Here is a 19277-nt window from a genome sequence, read left to right on the forward strand (position 1 = left end):
TCAAATTGCTTTGCTAAGTGATTTGTCATAAACTATACCTTCCTATTTGAATAATTTGTCACTGAATAATTTTAATAAAGCAAAATATTCAATCTTAAAATTGTTTTAAACAGCGTATATTTAATGCATTTAATTGTTGGATATTAATACAATTTTTTTTTTTTTTTCATGAAATCGGATTGTAAGTTGGGCTTTAATATGTGGGAATGAGTTAGATGGTTAAAAACTATAAGCATTAAATGGATTATAAAGACTTCTATTTTGAAGATTTTTGCAATAATAGCTACTGGTAAGATAATTATTATGCCTATAAAATTTCTATACGACAATGCAAATTCCTAGCTATGTTATAGACTGGAAATAAAAATTCGGATACAACTTTTCAACTACAAATTTTTGTTATTTTGCAATACTCATAAATATTGCCTAATTAATTTTTCCATTAGTCTATACATAATTCACTTTTTACTTCGTCAATAAGTCGTTTTTGTCCACACATCCAATTTATAGATAAATTAATATTTTTAAGAAGAAAAAGACGAAGAAGAAGATATGACAATACACATTTAGTTAATGATAAAAAAAATACAATATATACCAACTCGTATCCAAAAAAAAAAAAAACATAGAGACTTCAAATCATGAGTTTAGGTTTGTTGACTATTATATCAGATCACTTCTAAATTCATAAGCTATATGAATTGATGTTGATATAATGTTCCTTCAAATCATGAGTTTAGGTTTGTTGACTATTATATCAGATCACATTTAAATTCGTAAGCTATATGAATTGATGTTGATATTTTGTAGGAACGTTAATGATAAAGAAAGACTTTATTTTTTGTCCAATTAAAAATAGTTCGTTTGCTAATTAATGTTAGGTGAGGTGGGAGGCCACGAAGCCTTGTGATAATGAGGCTCAACCACAAAGTTCAATTCTACCCAATTTTCTCATTCTTTATTGTAATTTATGAATTGTGAAATCACTTCACTCCGAGGCCCTTTTTCAAATGTGTGTCCAACTGATTTGGAACGAGAATTGAAAATATAGTTAATATGCTTAAACATTCGAATAAACAAAACAAAGTTGACGCAAAAAGACTTCAATTGGGTAGTTTGTTTGCACATGAAATGAGTATCACTCGGGCCACAGTTTCTAAATGATACTGAAGAAATTTCTCTAAAAGTGAACAAATCGAGCTCTATAATGTTCAAGCAAGCATACCTCCTTATAAGTATCAAAAATGTCAATTGCGGTCAAATGATCCTTATTTTTAGCCAAATGGTCCACCCTCTTGTCTTGTGCAAGTATGAATATGATGTTGTAACTTCTATGAAGTGCAGCCAAATGCAGAGCCGTGTTTCCATCGGTGTCTTGTTCGTTGATGAGATACTTCAGGTTTGGCATTCGTAGTATGTACTTAACTACATTCACTCGTCCACCGACAACAGCTGCATGAAGAGCCGTCTGCCCTTTGGTGTTTATTATGTCAAAAGCATCAAGACAGGATCTAACAAGCTCATCAATGACCTTGGCATGGCCTTGAAATGCTGCAAGGTGAAGAGCCGATTCCCCCGCATTGTCTAAATCGTATGTCACAGAAGTATCATGTTGGAGGAGTACTCTAACTGCTTCAACTTTGCCCAAGTAAGCAACGTAATGAAGAGGAGTCCACCCCATATCATCTCTTTCTCTGATCGCTTCTGGTCTTTTCTCCATGATTTTCTCCCAAACTTTGCATATAAAATAGGAAAATGTTATGATTTAGTCTGTTTATAGCATCTAGACATAGATACTAAAACTGCGCTTCATCGTGTTAAGTTTTTCCCATTTTGTGTGTACTAGGAAGGACTATGTCATGGTAATTTGAAGTTTTTTCTGGCGATCTTGTGTAACACTTGTAGAACCTGACTGCTTTCAATCTAGCATAATGCAGAAATTCATAAAGTTTATCAATTGAAAAGTGAAATTGTTAGAAATTCGTTAAGCAGTTTGAGAAGAAGTTTCTCATATTTTTGGCAAGGCATTTGCACTGTCAAGGCTAGAATAAAAGGCTAAAATTTACTCCAATGCCAATCATTTTATGGAAAATATCCTGTCCAACTCAACTTTATAAGAGGATTTAGATAATGAAAGAGGACTAGCACCTTCTACATTTTCAAAAGTAAAATCATTGCATCCCTTTCCTTTCAAGTCATCATAATTTACCCTCAAGGATTAAGAAATTTAGCATATATACCCTGATCCTTTGTATATATATTGCCACGTGCCTCATCATCACTTGCAAGCTGAAAATATTGGTATAGTTTAGGAAATAAAAAGTAAGAGAACAAGATCTAGAAAAACGTGTAGAAAGAAATTAGCGTGTGCGAAATGCTATTACGAACATTGTAAATAGCAATTTTTCCGAATTGATGGATAATCTAAAATGGATACTATTTTTTTTTTTTTTTTGGTCCGTGTTTCAAGAGAAGATGAATCGGTTGGACTTATTTTATAGTCGATAAGTAAAACAATAAAGAAAATGCAATGAGAATTACAACTCAAATCTTTCCAAAACATAACCCTCGTATATTACTAATCAAATAGCGTGTTCGACCTCTCCCCAAACTAAACATAATAATAAATAAATATGTTTTGGATTTGCTATCACTGGGCTTATTATCTTGTAATACTTACTGGTCAATGAGAGAGAGATTCCGGCATGCAAAGCTGTCAAACCCTTAGGGCCCTTATGTGAGGATGACCATGAGAAAACACCTAAAATCAGCTCAGTGGCATGAGAAAGTTCTTGATCTGTTGCAAGATAAAGTGGAGACTCATTAGCAGCATTAATAATATCACACAGTTGAGAATCCTCTTCAATCAGCAACTGCACCACCAAATTATGGCCTCCTCTTATTGCATGGTGCAGCGCCGTATCCTTATGCAAATTCTACTTTCGAAGTAGCTCTTTGCATGCATCAACTTGTCCGTTCTCAACAACCCAATGAAGTAATTTTGTGAAATCAGTGAAGACTCGAACCGCTTCACAACTTCCCACTTTAGCAGCAAGATGCAGGGGAGTGTCTCCTTTGTCGTTAACTTGCCAACAAAGGGACGGTCTTGATGAACATTGAAGAAGACCTTCAATGAAATTTACTTGCCTGTATTGAGCCACAACATGAAGAATGTTGTTCTCCTTTGGTGTTGTTTGGGGGAAAAGGTCCTCTCCATTTCCTGAAATTATTGTCTCCAAGGAATCAAAGTCTCCCGACTTTACAACCTCATACACTTTAGGATGCACTCTCACTGTCTCTCTACCTTTCTCAAGATATAGAGTAGTTGTGAGTGAACTTGTGTATATAAAGAATGGGGAAATTGTCCAAAAAGTCCTAAACCTATTGCATTATTACCAATTCAGTCCTAAACCTTATAACTTTGCCAATTTAGTCCTAAACATTTTTACTTCTTGTTGATTTAGTCCATCCGACCAATTTTGGCCGGGAAATGCTAATGTGGATGCCGGCGATGCCACGTAGGACTATCGGTACTGACGTGGATAATTTTTAATAATTTTAAATATTTTAATATTTTAATATTTTTTTATTTTTTCCCTTTTTTTCTTTCTTTTTTCTTTTTGGCTTTTTCTTGGCCTTTTCGGTGGCTGGCCACTAGCCACAGATAGCTAGCTAGCCTCACCCATCACCGGCAAGACCCGGCCGCACAAGGAGGAGCCCCGGCAGGGGAGCCCTCGCCTGTGTGCGGCCCGACAAGGTTGCCGGGTGAGGCCGACCCTCACCCAAGCCAAGGCAGCCTCGCCAAGAGTCAGCCGGGCAACGGCGACGCCAGGCAAGGCCGCCCTGGCCTGGGCAAGGGCCGGCCTCACTAGATCTGGTGAGAGGAGCCCTCACCAAGGCTAGCCCCCGCCCAGGCATGTGTCAGCCTCGCCTAGACCAGATCTGGCACGAGCTTCGCCTGACGGCCCCTCAGTCGACATCGTCAAGTTGAACCTGGTAAGCCCTTGCTTGTGTTATGTTTTCGCCCTGATTAGTGCACATCAGGCCGAAGCCCGCAATCGTTCGACTCACGTGAGCTCCAGTCCCGCTAATTCCCGTTGAGTTGTTATGTGTTACCATTTGCTTGTCGAAAGTTCCGGTGTGTACTTGGGTCTCAATCAAGCCGAAATCCCTCTTTCCCATAGCCTACACTAGGTGTTCGATGTAATGCCACAATGAGATTTAGTTTTCTTTCGTTGTCTTGGCCATAGTCAAGTCGTCCGGGTTTCGTCCCGGTGAACCGAGTTTTTTTCTTCACGTGATGGTTAGCATTCCAAGCGTCTGGTGGCGGTCGGACTGAACGACCGACGTTGGATGGTGGCTCTGATGCCTTAAAGGTCGGTGAAGGGATCGTCATAGTGGTGGCGCTAGTTTAGGCAAGGGAGCTATAGAAGAGCATTTGGTGAGGAGAGGGGGCTCATCGAGGAAGAAGACAAGTGTGGAGAACAAGAGAAAAAGAAATAAAAAGAAAAAAAGAAAAGGAAAAAAAGCCAAAAAAGAGAGAAAGAAAAGACAAAAGGAAAAAAAAAAAAAAAAAATTACATAAATTCAATAAAATAATAAAATATTATTAAAAATTATCCACATCAACGCTATTGGTCCTATGTGGCATTGCTGGCGTCCACGTCAGCATTTTCTAATCAAAATTGATTGGATGGACTGAATCGGCAAGAACTGAAAAGGTTTAGAATTGAATTGATAAAGTTTAATGGTTTATGACTGAATTTGCAAAAAGTGCAATAGGTTTAGGACTTTTTGGACAATTTCCCCATAAAGAATGAGCTCAAGTGGGAGGAATTTATTTCATAATATAACTTTAGAAAATCCATATTGCTCTAATTCTTGGAAGTTTCCGTTCTGCCACACATAAATTAAAAGGAAAGCACAGATCTCCCTGTAGCTTTTTTTTTTTTTCTAAACTTCTAAGGCATCTTGTCTTCAACTTTTCCATAAGAAGCAAAACCATTTCACATCCAGGATACTTCCTGGAACGTGGTAACTTTAGACTTCTATGCCTTCCCCATGTGAGGTAGGTAGCAACGAGAACCACCCTTGATAGTTCTTCAGCCAAATGAATGTCTAAGCAACCTTCAAGGATGGAGTCATTGGATCGTCTCATCAAGACTAAATCAACTACTTATGAAATTACCAATTACTATAGCAACCACTGTTGCCGTTACCAAGCACCCGCCCTACCCCCATTTCTAACATCCCACTATCATTCCAAATCTAACAACATGCCACCTTTGTCACTAAATTTAACATTGCCACCAAAATTATGATTTTTTCTAGTCATTTATTACACTAAAAATTAGGGATTGGGTTCAATCCCTAAACAAATAATATCAACATAGCATAGTTTTCATAATGGGGAGTGCGTACCATGGAATATTACGCATGTGACTTTTTCTTATTGGGTGGTGCCACTTAAAATTGAAGTAATTTTGTGAAATCCGTGAAGACTCGAACCACTTTGCAACTTAAAAGGAAAGCATAGATCTCCGTGTAGCTTCTTTTTTTCTTTTTCTTTTTTCTTTTTTCTAAACTTCTAAGGCATCTTGTCTTCTGCTTTTCCCTAAGAAGCAAAACCATTTCACATCCAGGATACTTCTTGAAACGTGGTAACTTTAGACTTCTACGCCTTCCCCATGTGAGGTAGGTAGCAACGAGAACCACCCTCGATATTTCTTCAGCCAAGTAAACGTCTAAGGAACCTTCAAGGATAGAGTCATTGGATCGTCTCATCAAGGCTGAATCAACTGCTTATGAAGTTACCAATTACTATCACAACCACTTTTGCCGTTACCATGCACCAGCCCTACCCCCATTTCTAACATCCCACTATCATTCCAAAGCTAACAACATGCCATCGTTGTCATTAAATTTAACATTGACACCTAAATTATGATTTTTTCTAGTCGTTTACTACACTAAAAATTTTGGATTGGGTTCAATCCCTAAAAAAATAATATCAACATAGCATAGTTTGCATAATGGGGAGTGCATACCATGGAACATTACAATGCGAATTTTTCCTATTGAGTGGTGCCACTTAAAATTGAAGCAATTTTGTGAAATTAGTGAAGACTCGAATCACTTCGCAACTTAAAACGAAAGCACAAGTCTCCCTGCAACTGCTTTTTTCTTTTTTCTAAACTTCTAAGGCATCTTGTCTTCCACTTTTCCCTAAGATGCAAAACCACGTCACATCCAGGATACTTCCTGGAACGTGCACACTTTAGACTTCTACACCTTCCCCATGTGAGGTAGGTAGCAACAAGAACCATCCTCCATAGTTCTTCAACTAAGTGAATGTCTAAGGAACCTTCAAGGATGGAGTCTTCGGATCGTCTCATCAAGGCTGAATCAATTGCTTATGAATTTACCAATTACTATCACAACCACTATTGCTGTTACCATGCACCAGCCCTACCCCAATTTCTAACATGCCACTATCATTCCAAATCTAACAACATGCCACTGTTGTCACTAAATTTAACATTGACACCTAAATTATGATTTTTTCCAGTCGTTTATTACACTAAAAATTAGGGATTGGGTTCAATCCCAAAACAAATAATATCAACATAGCATAGTATGCATAATGGGGAGTGCGTACCATGGAACATTACGCATGCGACTTTTTCCTATTCAGTGGTGCAACTTAAAATTGAAGTAATTTTGTGAAATTAGTGAAGACTCGAACCACTTCACAACTTAAAACGAAAGCACACGTCTCCTTGCAACTTCTCTTTTTTCTTTTTTCTTTTTTTCTAAACTTCTAAGGCATCTTGTCTTCCACTTTTCCATAAGAAGCAAAACCATTTAACATCCAGGATACTTCTTTGAACGTGGTAACTTTAGACTTCTACGCCTTCCACATGTGAGATATGTAGCAAGGAGAACAAGCCTCGATAGTCCTTCAGCGAAGTAAATGTTTAAGGAACCATCAAGGAGAGAGTCATTGGATCGTCTCATCATGGCTGAATCAACTGCTTATGAAGTTACCAATTACTATCACAACCACTGTCGCCGTTACCATGCACCAGCCCTACCCTCATTTCTAACTTCCCACTATCATTCCAAATCTAACAACAAGCCACCGTTGTCACTAAATTTAACATTGACATCTAAATTATGATTTTTCTTGTTTATTACACTAAAAATTAGGGATTGGGTTCAATCCTAAAAAATAATATCAACATAGCATAGTTTTCATAATGGGGAGTGCATACCATGGAATATTACACATGCAACTTTTTCTTATTGAGTGGTGCCGCTTAAAATTGAAGCAATTTTGTGAAATCAGTGAAGACTTGAACCACTTCGCAACTTAAAAGGAAAGCACAGGTCTCCCTGCAGCTTCTTTTTTCTTTTTCTAAACTTGTAAGGCGTCTTGTCTTCCACTTTTCCATAAGATGCAAAACCATTTCACATCCAGGATACTTCCTGAAACGTGGTCACTTTAGACTTCTACGCCTTCCCCATGTGAGGTAGGTAGCAACAAGAACCATCCTCCATAGTTCTTCAACTAAGTGAATGTCTAAGGAACCTTCAAGGATGGAGTCTTCGAATCATCTCATCAAGGCTGAATCAACTGCTTATGAAGTTACCAATTACTATCACAACCACTAAAGTCGTTACCATGCACCAGCCCTACCCCTATTTCTAAGATGCCACTATCATTCCCAATCTAACAATATGCCACCGTTGTCACTAAATTTAACATTGACACCTAAATTATGATTTTTTCTAGTCGTTTATTACACTAAAAATTAGGGATTGGGTTCGATTGCCCACTGGGAAAACCTGGCTCTTCCCCAGACCAGTTCAAGTAAACCCCATCGAGCTCTTGATGCGTTAACTGAGTCCAGTAGCCTCGGTCGAGCTTCCACCGCGCCTATAATTTTCCTGCAGTATCCAAAGCTATTCCCGGTGAACCAGCGAATTTCAGCAAGCCCTGACCTTCAGCCTTGCCTTCTTCGACTTGCTGAGTTCCCTGCGGTCAACTTTAGGTGTCTCCACCAATCTCCGGCGATTCCTGCTCAGCCCCGCTGCATCCCCAGCTACATTTGGACTTGCTGGCTTTGCTTGGAACCTCTTCCTTGAGTCAACCTAGCTTTTTGGACATCCCTGCAGCAGCTTCACGAGCGTTTATTACCTTTGTCGCGCTACTTCGATCACTTAGTTGCCACTTTGATTCTACGTAAGCTAAGTCTTTGATGTGGTGGCTTAATTTTTAGTATATAATGTTAAGTTCGTGACATTTAGTAAAGCCTTAGGATATCTAATTCTGCTTTTTATATTTTCCTGCATTAGTCAAGGAATATTAGAGCGTTGGACCTTTGGGCTTAAAGGTCAGTTCCTTAGTGTCGCCCCTTCATTATTTGTGACTATCACATATCTTTTTATGCATGATTGGTTGGAAAATTTTAGATGCATCACAATAATGTCTTTGATTTTTAATAATAAACTTCGGTAAAACATATAATTTGATGCTTGACGATCATCATGTATAAATTGCATATCATAATCTCGCATACATATTTAGAGCTTAGGGTGCACTCATAATTTCATATTTGGGGCAATGCACTTAATCTTAAAATGCATATAAATTTAGGATAACGCCTAGTTTTCATTAAAATAAAATGTCATTAGAATATGTAGATTGCATGTAGGTTTCGAGTTAATCAGTCCCATAGCATGCGTATCATATAATACAAGGCTTTTAGCAGTAATCATATGGATAACGTTAACTATTAATGGCATTACATGCATCATCCATAGCATATAATTCCATAATCACTAATTGTTCGTTAGGTCTCGGATTTTTAATTTAAAAATTGCACTCCATATGGTCTTCATATAGAATAGATTCATGATTTCTATAGACCACTCATTTTTGCTAATTAACTAAGAATAGAGCATACATTATTTAAAATGTTCCATATTGCATATATAATATAAATCGCATGCTCATTTAATTTATAGACTTTACGGTCATCTGTCTTGTTGTTAATTTATAAAAGAAAAAAAGAATAAAAAGTCAAATTAGAGAGTCTCACGTAGATTGCATTAATTAGGCTAACTTTTTCTAAAATTCATATCGCCTACTATTCAGTAGATTCAGTAGATCATGTAGGATTAATTCTGACTAATGTCCCACATAGATAAAATTAATTCCATCATATGTCATTTAAAACTAATCATGCATATCATGTAGCTGCATCATTCTTGCATGTCATTTAGTTGTTTTATTAGGTCCTTGGCTTATCGGTAAATTTCTTTTAACATAGAACTCTAGGGTTTATTTGTGTTTTTCTTCAATCATTGTGTTGGTTAAATAATAAAAAATTAAAAAATTAGAATATATTGCCTATTAGTTAGTCATTGACTCATGCAAATCATAGACACCGTTCATGCATTATGTATGCATATATTCCTAGCTAATAGTTTGTAGAAACCACTTGGTGATGGATAGTTATATGCTTTGCTTTGGTTTGGTGAATCCAGGTTCTTTAAATTTTTTACAATCTATTTACTGCTTTGATTATTGAGTGTTACTTTCTTGATTGCACACTCACATGATCACTATCTCTCATACTAGCGCATTGCATAAAATCAACTAAGATTGCTTGCAAAAATATTTTCAAAATAATAAGAAAAAGTACCAAAACGGCATTGGATTAATCTAGTGTAATTAACTCCTCAAATCCATTTGAATATATGATTCGAAGAAGCAAAATATACTCTCACGTTTTACTTGTGTGTCTAATCGACCCATGAAGATTAGCGGCGGCTCCAAAAGATAAGATAAGGTAAATTACATGTCTAATCCCAAGTTAAGATTGGTGGGGCTTGGGAAGAGCCCATGCTAAACACAAGCAATTGCCTCATGAGGAAACCTTCATTCCCATTAATAATCCATTAGCCTTCCCCTAGTGGTTCACTATTGGGAAGGTCGCGAAACCTACTACCACTTAGCAACTCCCCCACCATAATTGCCACTTCAATCTCCACTATAACCCTATTTTTGTTGTTTAATATTAAAGTAGAAAAATTGTGGAATCATGACTAGCTGTATGGAAAAATTAAAATGTTAGAGTATGATGTGTACCAAATTTGATAGTATTATAATGCATGTGTGAGTTGTGCTAGAAAAATTTACATTGGAGAATTGGTATGTTATTGAATAGTTAATAATCTTAGTTGACCTATAACTTATTAACTTAATTTTTTTAATGAATATAGGTATAACTGAATATATTCACGAGTTCAGACTTTGACTCTCTCTTAGTGATCTTTCCAAATGAAGGTATTGATTTTGATTAAAGATTGATCCAACTGAATATATTGATAAACTCAGACTTATGCTCACCATTGCTAATCTCCCCTAGACAAAGGTATCATATGGTGATTTTAGTGCAAAGAAAGTTTACATCTAATTGAGACATTTTCTTCATGGAGACATGAGTTTTTCAAGCTATGAGATAATTCTCAGTGATTTCTTTTATCATGTTTTATCGAGTAATTACATGAAACTAAATAGTGTATGTTTGAGTGTAATATAGGGTCGGAAAACACTTAAGCATAGGAGTAATTATAACTCTATAATTCTGTAATTGATTAATAGATTATTTGTTATTAACTCTCTCTGTGGAGTAGAATTAGACACTTGGATCAAATCATGTGAATCTCTCATTTACTTTTTTTGTTTCTCATTTATTTCACCGGTGATTTCATTCTCTCGTATTGATTTAATTGCAAGATCCATTATCTTTAGCAATATTTTACAATAGATAGCTTAACATTATCATTGTATACACCATATAAAGATCTCTTAATTACTTGTTGAATAACATTTCAAGTAAAATAAGAATATAGATTTATTCGTAGATTTAAACCACTCAACTAAGTGATATTTTCTTTTTGGTTGTGGAATATGAAATGCTTTGAACTCCAAAGGTATTTTTCAGTACACTAAAATAAGGTTAATCGGATGAGACCAAAGAAAGCCCTTTTTCGCCCAGAAAAACCTTCTTAGTAGAAATCTATCATTCAAATTGGAATTTAAAAAAAAAAAAAAAAACTTGGGGTACGGATGTGGAGATGTAGTTATTCCGAGGCTTATAAAATATCTCGTAGTCGGTGAGATTTGAATATTTAGTTTACGATCTGGAAATCTCTGTTGCCATAGCTTTATGCTGCTATTGACAACATCTCCTCTAGTTGATCAATTATGAGACAAGAAATAGAAAAAAAAAAAAAAACGCTTTCTTCCCGTCATATCATATTTCTTTATGTGTGCCAATCGATTTCATTGATCAATTTTTTAGAGACTTGATCAAGATACCAACTCGAATATATAGTGAACAATTGGCCTAAAACTTCTTGTAGTTCTGCAGTATTCATCAAAATCTTCAGGTATTTGATTAATCCCCACTAGATGAAGGTAGTCCTCACAAACAGACAATTTAAATTTGAATACACATTCAACACTACAAGAAAGTTAACACGAATCCGAAAATCTGTTACGTGATAACCTTCATAGGATGCTTAATGCACCTGAAAATACATCATTCAAAGACCATGTCTGCTTTTTGAACAAGCAAACAAAGCCAAATCAAAACTTTAGTTGGACAAATGGACCCTCTATAAAGAATAGATAGACTTGCTTTGAGGTGCCAAAAGAAAGTCAAGCCTTATCATGTTCTTTATTTTCAAAGTTGTCATAGTTTCTAGAGATAAGTGTTTCGTAAGTCCTAAAACTTATTATAAAAGTGTAATTGAATCCTAAAATTTTCAAAAAGTACAATCAAGTCTTAAAACTTATTAGCGCTTTCCATTTGCTAAATTGGATAGAGTTAATGGAATGATTTAATTGCACAAGTTCAATAAGTTTTAGGACTTAATTAGACTTTTTGGAAGTTTAGGACTCAATCACTTTTTCATAACAAGTTTATGACTTGGTCACACTTTTTGAAAATTTTATGATTCAATTGCAATAAATTTTAGAACTTTCCATACTCTTATCCCTATATTTTAATATGAAGCAACGTTGCGTGGTAGACAATTAGGGGTACTTTCTAATCAGTTTTAATTTTTCATATGCAACTATTAATGGACAATGAAGATATTAAACTTCATTTAAATAGTACATGCTTTGTCAAGACATTACTCTGGTTACCATTCCCCCACTTGTTAAATTTCGTGGATAGACAAATGTAATGTGTTGACCCAATAGGTCATGAGTTTTAATTTAGATATGTAGGCTACTAGATATCCCTCTGATCTCACATTGCCATATATGAGTTGTAGTTGATAGATAAATCTCGTGAAATCTCAAATTAATATGGTAGGCGCTTCCGCCGTGTCGGCATGAGTGAGCTAAAGCCAAAGTTAGAACTTTATGTGTTGGCGCAGCGGGCTTGTGTGTCATTTCCTATAGTGGTATAGGCAAGTTAGTCAAAATAGAGATGTTAGTGATTGTTTTTAATTTCACAATCCCATAAATGTAAGACATATTGTACTGGTTAGGAGTGTGTAATAGGAATTGCCCAAATTGAGAACTGCCTAGACCAGACCGGACCGGCCAATTCTGGGTAGTTTCCAGAGAGGGCAGTCCGGTTCTCAATTCTAAGGTGGGAATCAGACCAACGGGACTGACTGGACCGGACCAATTAATATAAAAAAATTTAAGAAAAACCCTTTTGCCCATTTGAGGTTTTCCTTTCCCCTCCTTCCCTTTTTGCTTACTGCTTTCCCCTCCCTTCCGCGTTTTGCTTTCCCCTCCCTTCCGATTAACACAAGCTGATAAAAACCCACTGAAAAAACCGAAGCTTTAAGCTTGATTCTTGAAGACAGAATCGGTCGTTGTGGTCGCAGTCCTCCTGAGGCTGGGCGAAGGACCGTCGTGCAATCAAAAGACACGCCGAACTACACCAGTTTAGGCGTGGGATACATGGACGTGGGAGAAGGAAAAAGGAGAAATCATAAGTAAAGGGAGCAAAAGGGAGGAGCATTTGGAGGTGCGCGTCGTAGTCGGAAGGATTGTTGTAGAGCTGGGACTCCAGGGCTTCAATCCGGAGCTTGTCCTCAGCCTTGGAGTCGAAGTCGGAGTTGGAATCGGAATCAGAATCGAAGGCAGAAGGGGAAGAATCGGCAAGGACACCCACGGGCTCGTCTGGAGGTGAAGGCATGGCTGAATCTTGACCTTCGCCGGCCATCTCCTTCTGGTCTGCCTCTCCGACCATCTCCATCTCCGTCTTTCTTTCTCCTTCTTCTGGATTGACGATGGCGGACGCTTTTTGGATCAGAGAACACCTCGCTAGTCATTAGTCACTGCTCTACCGGCGACAAACTGAGAAACGTTGCGACGGAATCTATGAAAGGCAAGTTTATTAGCATCACACCAGCTCCTTTGCAATTATGCTGCGGTTTATGAATTGACAACAAGGCCATGCAGCCACTGAACAAAATACTTTCTGGATGATCTACAGAAAAAGACAGAGCTATCAACAAAACAGTGCACTCTCGTCAGCCCATCGACAAGACGGGGTCACTAAAAAAGGACCAATCCAATTGAAACAACTACTTATCTCCTCATCCTTCACTGCATAATCGGAAGATCCTCAAGCCACAAGCACTAACTCATCCAACACGGCGACAAACAAATGACAAATTATCAATTCCACCAAACCGAACTGGACCAATCAGTCAGTCCGATTACTAGTTTCAGGACCGGTTGGGCTCATTTCCCGATCCTAGAGTCTGGGAATTGGTCCGCCTGGTTTGATTCCTGGTTCTACCTCGCAACAGGATCGACCTGGGAACCGATCAGTCCTAGTACTGGTATATAACTCTAGCGCAATGAAATTAGAATGATGCATTTTAATGCCGTGTGAAGGTAGATGAATCGCAGTTAGAAAGGGCAATATCATGTTGATGGTAAGGTCGCAATATTTATTGTTTTGGCTAGAAAATAAAGCATACATACTGGAAGACATCCTTGTAGACACCGCCAATAAACCCATTTACAACTTTGTCCTCTCTCACTTCACTTTACTAATCAAAAGAAATTCTTGCAAACACTAACGTGTTGAAATTAATCAATTTGTAACTTTTCTCTTTATATAATCTAGGGCTACGAAAGTGAGAAAACCTGGTTATCTGGAGATTCATAAAATAATGTACAAGTCTCGTATACCGATTAAACTTATACTTTAGCATTGCAAATAGCTAGTATTCAAAATAATTTGCACACAGTTACAATAAATGAGGTTATAGATACGAAAGTGGGATTATATCCTTTGGAAAGTTAATTTTTGACCTTCGGCAAGCAGCACCCCCACTTCGCGCTAGATTTGTCCTTGTTCTTGAATAAAATACTAAGATAATATGAGTTTGCGAATTACTCAGTAAATCAAGAGAATTTTTTTTTTAAATTTTTAAACATGACATTCCCGTCTATTTAAGTTGATCACTACTCAGACCAAAAAAAAAAAAAAATTGATCGCTACGTGTTAGTATTATTAAATTTTATTATGTTTTTTTTTTCAAAAAATAATATATCGCTGTAATTAATCTGGGAGAACGAAAGAGAATCATGGTATCAAAGAATCACAATAATCTCTCCATAAATTAACCTCAAAAAGATAAAAAGAAAGTAAAACCAGCAACTTTTTAGAATCTTCTTAGTCACTAGAAGCCAATGTTATTGTGTATATTTTATTGGTTAATGATAAGTAACTGGTATATGGTATTAGGCCTTAATTTTCTTTTAATTGAAAGGTTACATTTCATTCATTTCCACAAAAAGACAACGCATCCAACTGCAAACCAAAATAAACCCTAGATAGTTTCAAAGCAAAACAAGTTCCAAATAATAAGATGAATCATCAAAACAAAGTTAAGAGCCACATGTTCAAAGAGCATATCCGTGATTTTTTCAAATCAAAATTGTTGATCGATCACTGAATCCGTCTTCAATAATGAGCACACATCGAGAACTCCACAAATTGCTATGGCTTTGTCTTTCGGTGGTGTGCGTCTAGGTTCGATGTCCCCAGCCATCGCCATTCAAAGTAAAAAGGTTGTTCGAGCACATATCTAATTGAACAAAGCCTTCACAAAACTACTACAATGTCTTGCAACTCTAGATTTGTACAACAACTAAACTCGAGAGAAACGAAACCATGAAAACATAAATGCAAAAATCTTCAAATCTAAATTAAATTGGAATGTAAACCTTCACAAATTGGGAGAGAGAAGCTTTTAGATTTAGATTAGATCAGAAGAGAAAAAGCCCCCCAAATGAGAAGGAAACAACAAAAAGAAAACCAAATCAATCAAAGAAAAAGGGAGTGAAGAGAGATCGAACTCAAGCCCTTCCCTCTATGGAGGTTGAAGAAGAAAGTTGCATGGAGATGAGAGAGAGAGGAGAAGAGGAGGCCGGCAGCTAGGGCTTGATACAATCTCGTATTAGGCCTTAATTAAATGGTGATATAAGTATGTGGTGACCTATAGGATAAGCAATTGCTTTTAATTTGAGTGATTCAAACTTTAGAATTTGTTGTCCCATCTTTACAGTAGGTGTACTCAGTCGATTAGGCATGCCACTGGGTTGAACGGATTATTTGATAATAAAACTTGCACCTTTCGGAGCAATATTTTTGTTAGTTTTTTTTTCTCATTTTTATTACTTGGAAAAATGATAAGAAAAATCAGAAAATATCAATTCACTAGGGAAACTACTTGCCATGTGGCATTTGCAGTCTCGGATTTATAGGAAAAAAGATTTTAGTGTAAGAGTGGTTTGTAGGAGGAATTGTCATGGAAGTTTTCAATCAATTAACCTGTCCCATGCTACCGTCATCAAAATCTTTTGGAGCTAATTCACATTGTTATTACCAAATATTTTTCTGCCATTCAGCAAAAGAGACCGTGCGTGTATCGCGGAGGAATTTCTTTGGGCTTTCGAAGAGGAAAGGCCAAAATAGTTGAGTGGGAATTGGGGCACTGCAGAGCAGTTTCTTCGAGATTTCCTAGTGGATCGGACAGCATAGTTAGTACATGAAGAAATTTCCTTGAGTTTTCGAAGAGGACCGGGAAGGAGGTTATGACACAAGACTACTGTACGGACGGTCCCCCCTTGGACGGTTGGTGATGCTTTCCTGATTCTTCGCTGCGGTGAACCGGTGCGCTCTCTCCCTACCTCCGGAGTGAGTGCGCGCCTTTCTGGATTCAACTGCATTGTCCATGCAGCATGAGTTTTCGGTGTAACTTCTCAATATTTATGGAGCCACTCTCCTTGTTCATTTCCATGGGGATGTTTGCATGGTGGATTAAGGGCACATTGAATTTTCTCCGACCAAAAGCTAGGATCAAAGTGAACGCCAAAATTAACCCAAAAAAAAAAAAAAATCATAAATCTGTTGTATGAATATCAATTCAACCTTCCAAACAAATTTTTTTGCCTTATCAAAAAAATATCAATTCAATATTAAAGCTTTCAATTTGATTAATCTAGCTTTAATGTAGTCATTCCAGCCAAAGGTGATGTGGATGACAACTATCCTACTTAACATAACTAGCACTAATGTAGATAATTTTTACAAATTTTTTTTTATAATTTTTGCGGATTTTATTTTTTCTTTCTTGTTTTATTTTCCCTTTTACTTCTTTTATTTTCTTTCTCCATTTTATCAAACTCTAACCCGGCAACCCTTGCCGGCCACTAGGTGAGGAGTGCGAAGCCCTTGGTTGCCCATGCCACGTAGGAAAGCGGCATCCATGTCAATAGTTGCCGATCAAATTGGCGGAACAAATATACTAATAAATTGCCAAAGGTTTAGAACATAATTTGTCAAATTAAAATATTTAAAACTGAATTGACCGTGTACAATAGGTTTATGATAATTATCCCCAATTATAACTATTGGGGGTTCCAAGAAATCTTTTTGATACTTATTGTTTTGTGGATGAAAATGTGATTGGTATCAGCGATCAAAATGATATAGAATATATCCACATATCTATTCCTACGTATGTGGATATATTCAAATGTATTTAGGCAATTAGGAACAGCTCCTTTTGGATCTCGCACCAGATACCCAGAGAACTCATGCAATGAGAGCTGGTGTTTTGCCCGATCACTTCTGTCCATTTATCTCTCGATCTACATGCTTCTTTGGCAGACCTTTCAACAAAGAAATCAACATACATGATCAAGGAAGGGATTCTCATCCCAAAGCCAATGTATTAATCATGAAGCATACCTTGTGCATCAGCTTGAAAGCATCATGCACGATCGTCCTTACAAATTCAACATGCTACTTTCACACATCAAAAGAAAAGGAAAAGCAAAAAGCTTTGGGCCCATTTTCATCTCCATGGGTCTTCAAACTACACCTGAGCCTTTCCAGGGCCAAGGGGAAAAAAAACCAGGATTTTAATTTTTAGGGTTCTTGGTGAGTTGGGCTTTTTAGTGATCGTCGTTGGCACATCTTTTTAGGGTCAAAATCGTCGTTGTCACTTCAATTGGCAAATTGTCTCCGCAGTCTCTTTTTCGCTTTTGATAAATGGCTCGTGCCCTCACCCTTTCAAACCTTTCGGTGGTCTTCTACACGGTGGTCTCTCATACGATCTGCTTATATCCTGCGGCTGAGGCCCTTTCAGCTTTTTTTTTTTCTTTTTTATTTTTTTATGATCGAGAGACCGCTGGAGATCACCCTTCGAGAATCACATGACCCTCTGGTGTTTGGTAGCACCGATGGGATCTCGCCACAAGCTGCTATTTAGATGTAAACCCTTGAGAAGCTGGCCAATAAAGGACCCCGACTTTAGTCGCGAGTATTTGGAGATTCGAATTTTTGTTTCTTTGGTGATGAGGTAGTAAAGTCCAACCATCACGGTTACCTACGAGTAGGTCCCTTTCAGCTTCTTTTATATATCTGCAGTCGTTTAATGTCCTCAGAGGCATATTCATATCTTTTTGTCTATAGATGACTTGCTATTTTGTTTCGAGCCTACTAGCAGGGCCATTAACATTGTCTAAAGCAACATTATTGTGGCCTCGCAAAGAAGTTACCAATTTCATAATAGATGAGCTGTTTTTCAACAGTTTACAACGATTCAATGTCTATGATGATGTTGAATTACTGGAGTCAACGGGAGAATAAAATTAAGGATAGGAGGTTGGTAACCCCAAAATCACATTTAGATATGTAAAAGAAGAAGGAAGAAGAAAAAAGAGTTTGATGAAGTCAGTGTGGGGCCCAGTGTGCACACATGGCAACTAATGAATGGACTACTGTAAATCCTATATGATACTACTCGAGCACTCAATATTTTCTTGACCGGAGAGTGGAGACTGTCCTCCCACAATGGATAATTATGGAAAAGTTCTAGTAAGTCTGCAACAGATTTTCATATATGGGACACTTGAATTTCCTAATGACCACAATCATGATCATGACCATTGGAAAACGGAGAACTTTGGATGGAACTCGGTAGTTCTGTGAATTTTCCTTCTTTGCTTGTCGATATCTCAATGATTTGTAGCAAATATTTTCCGACATTGCAGACGTGAAGCAACGTGACGTCACAAATTAGATCAGCTGCAGAGCTTGCTAAGTTCTTCTTGCTGCAACTGTACCCAATATAATTTATCAATTTGCTAACCAACCTTCTCGACATCGTGGTCCTTTTTGCTGTTATTGGCAAAGGAAAAGAGTATCCTATTGCTTAACCCGCTAAGAGAGCCATGTAGATTCATACTATTTCGCTTGGATTGAAATTTGCAATTCGATGGATGAAAGGAAGAGCATATGGTAAAAGAGAAACAGGGTTGTGATGGTACAACATCATACCACGTCTCATTTAGAATTTCTGATGTAAAGTGAAAAATTAGTGGACTTGTGGAAAAGAAATTCAGTCTCTTATATTTTGGATAATCCTCCGATCCATGTAAATGGGGGGAAGAAGGAAAAGAACAAAAGAAAACAACAAAGTTATGTGTGCTCCACTTGTCTTTTTTTTTTTTTTTGGATTGAATAGAGGAGTTTGCCATGGTTCAGTTTCTTTGCTTTGACATCAACTACCTATTTGATGGTTTTCATATTGCCGTTTTAGTCAAATACCAAGCAGCGAGTCATTCTCTTAAATTTTTTTATCCTTATCACTCAATTCATAAGTAAGCAAAATTACTCTTCCAGATTGCTTTTGTTAATGGTCCTAAC

At 37.1% G+C, this 19277-nt stretch overlaps 1 protein-coding gene across 1 annotated transcript; it reads right to left on the reverse strand.

Annotated features, from left to right (window-relative positions):
- Positions 1–638: 638 nt before the first annotated feature.
- Positions 639–2755, reverse strand: LOC104442899 (transient receptor potential cation channel subfamily A member 1-like). Its single transcript, XM_018872626.2, has 2 exons — positions 2681–2755; positions 639–1734 (listed from the first exon to the last, which is right to left on the reverse strand). Exon 2 carries the CDS (start codon positions 1718–1720, stop codon positions 1181–1183), a length of 540 nt encoding a protein of 179 aa, XP_018728171.2. The 5' UTR covers positions 1721–1734; positions 2681–2755; the 3' UTR covers positions 639–1180.
- Positions 2756–19277: the final 16522 nt, after the last annotated feature.

This window comes from Eucalyptus grandis, chromosome 4, assembly GCF_016545825.1.
Source record: "Eucalyptus grandis isolate ANBG69807.140 chromosome 4, ASM1654582v1, whole genome shotgun sequence".
Classification (NCBI taxonomy): Eukaryota; Viridiplantae; Streptophyta; class Magnoliopsida; order Myrtales; family Myrtaceae; genus Eucalyptus; species Eucalyptus grandis.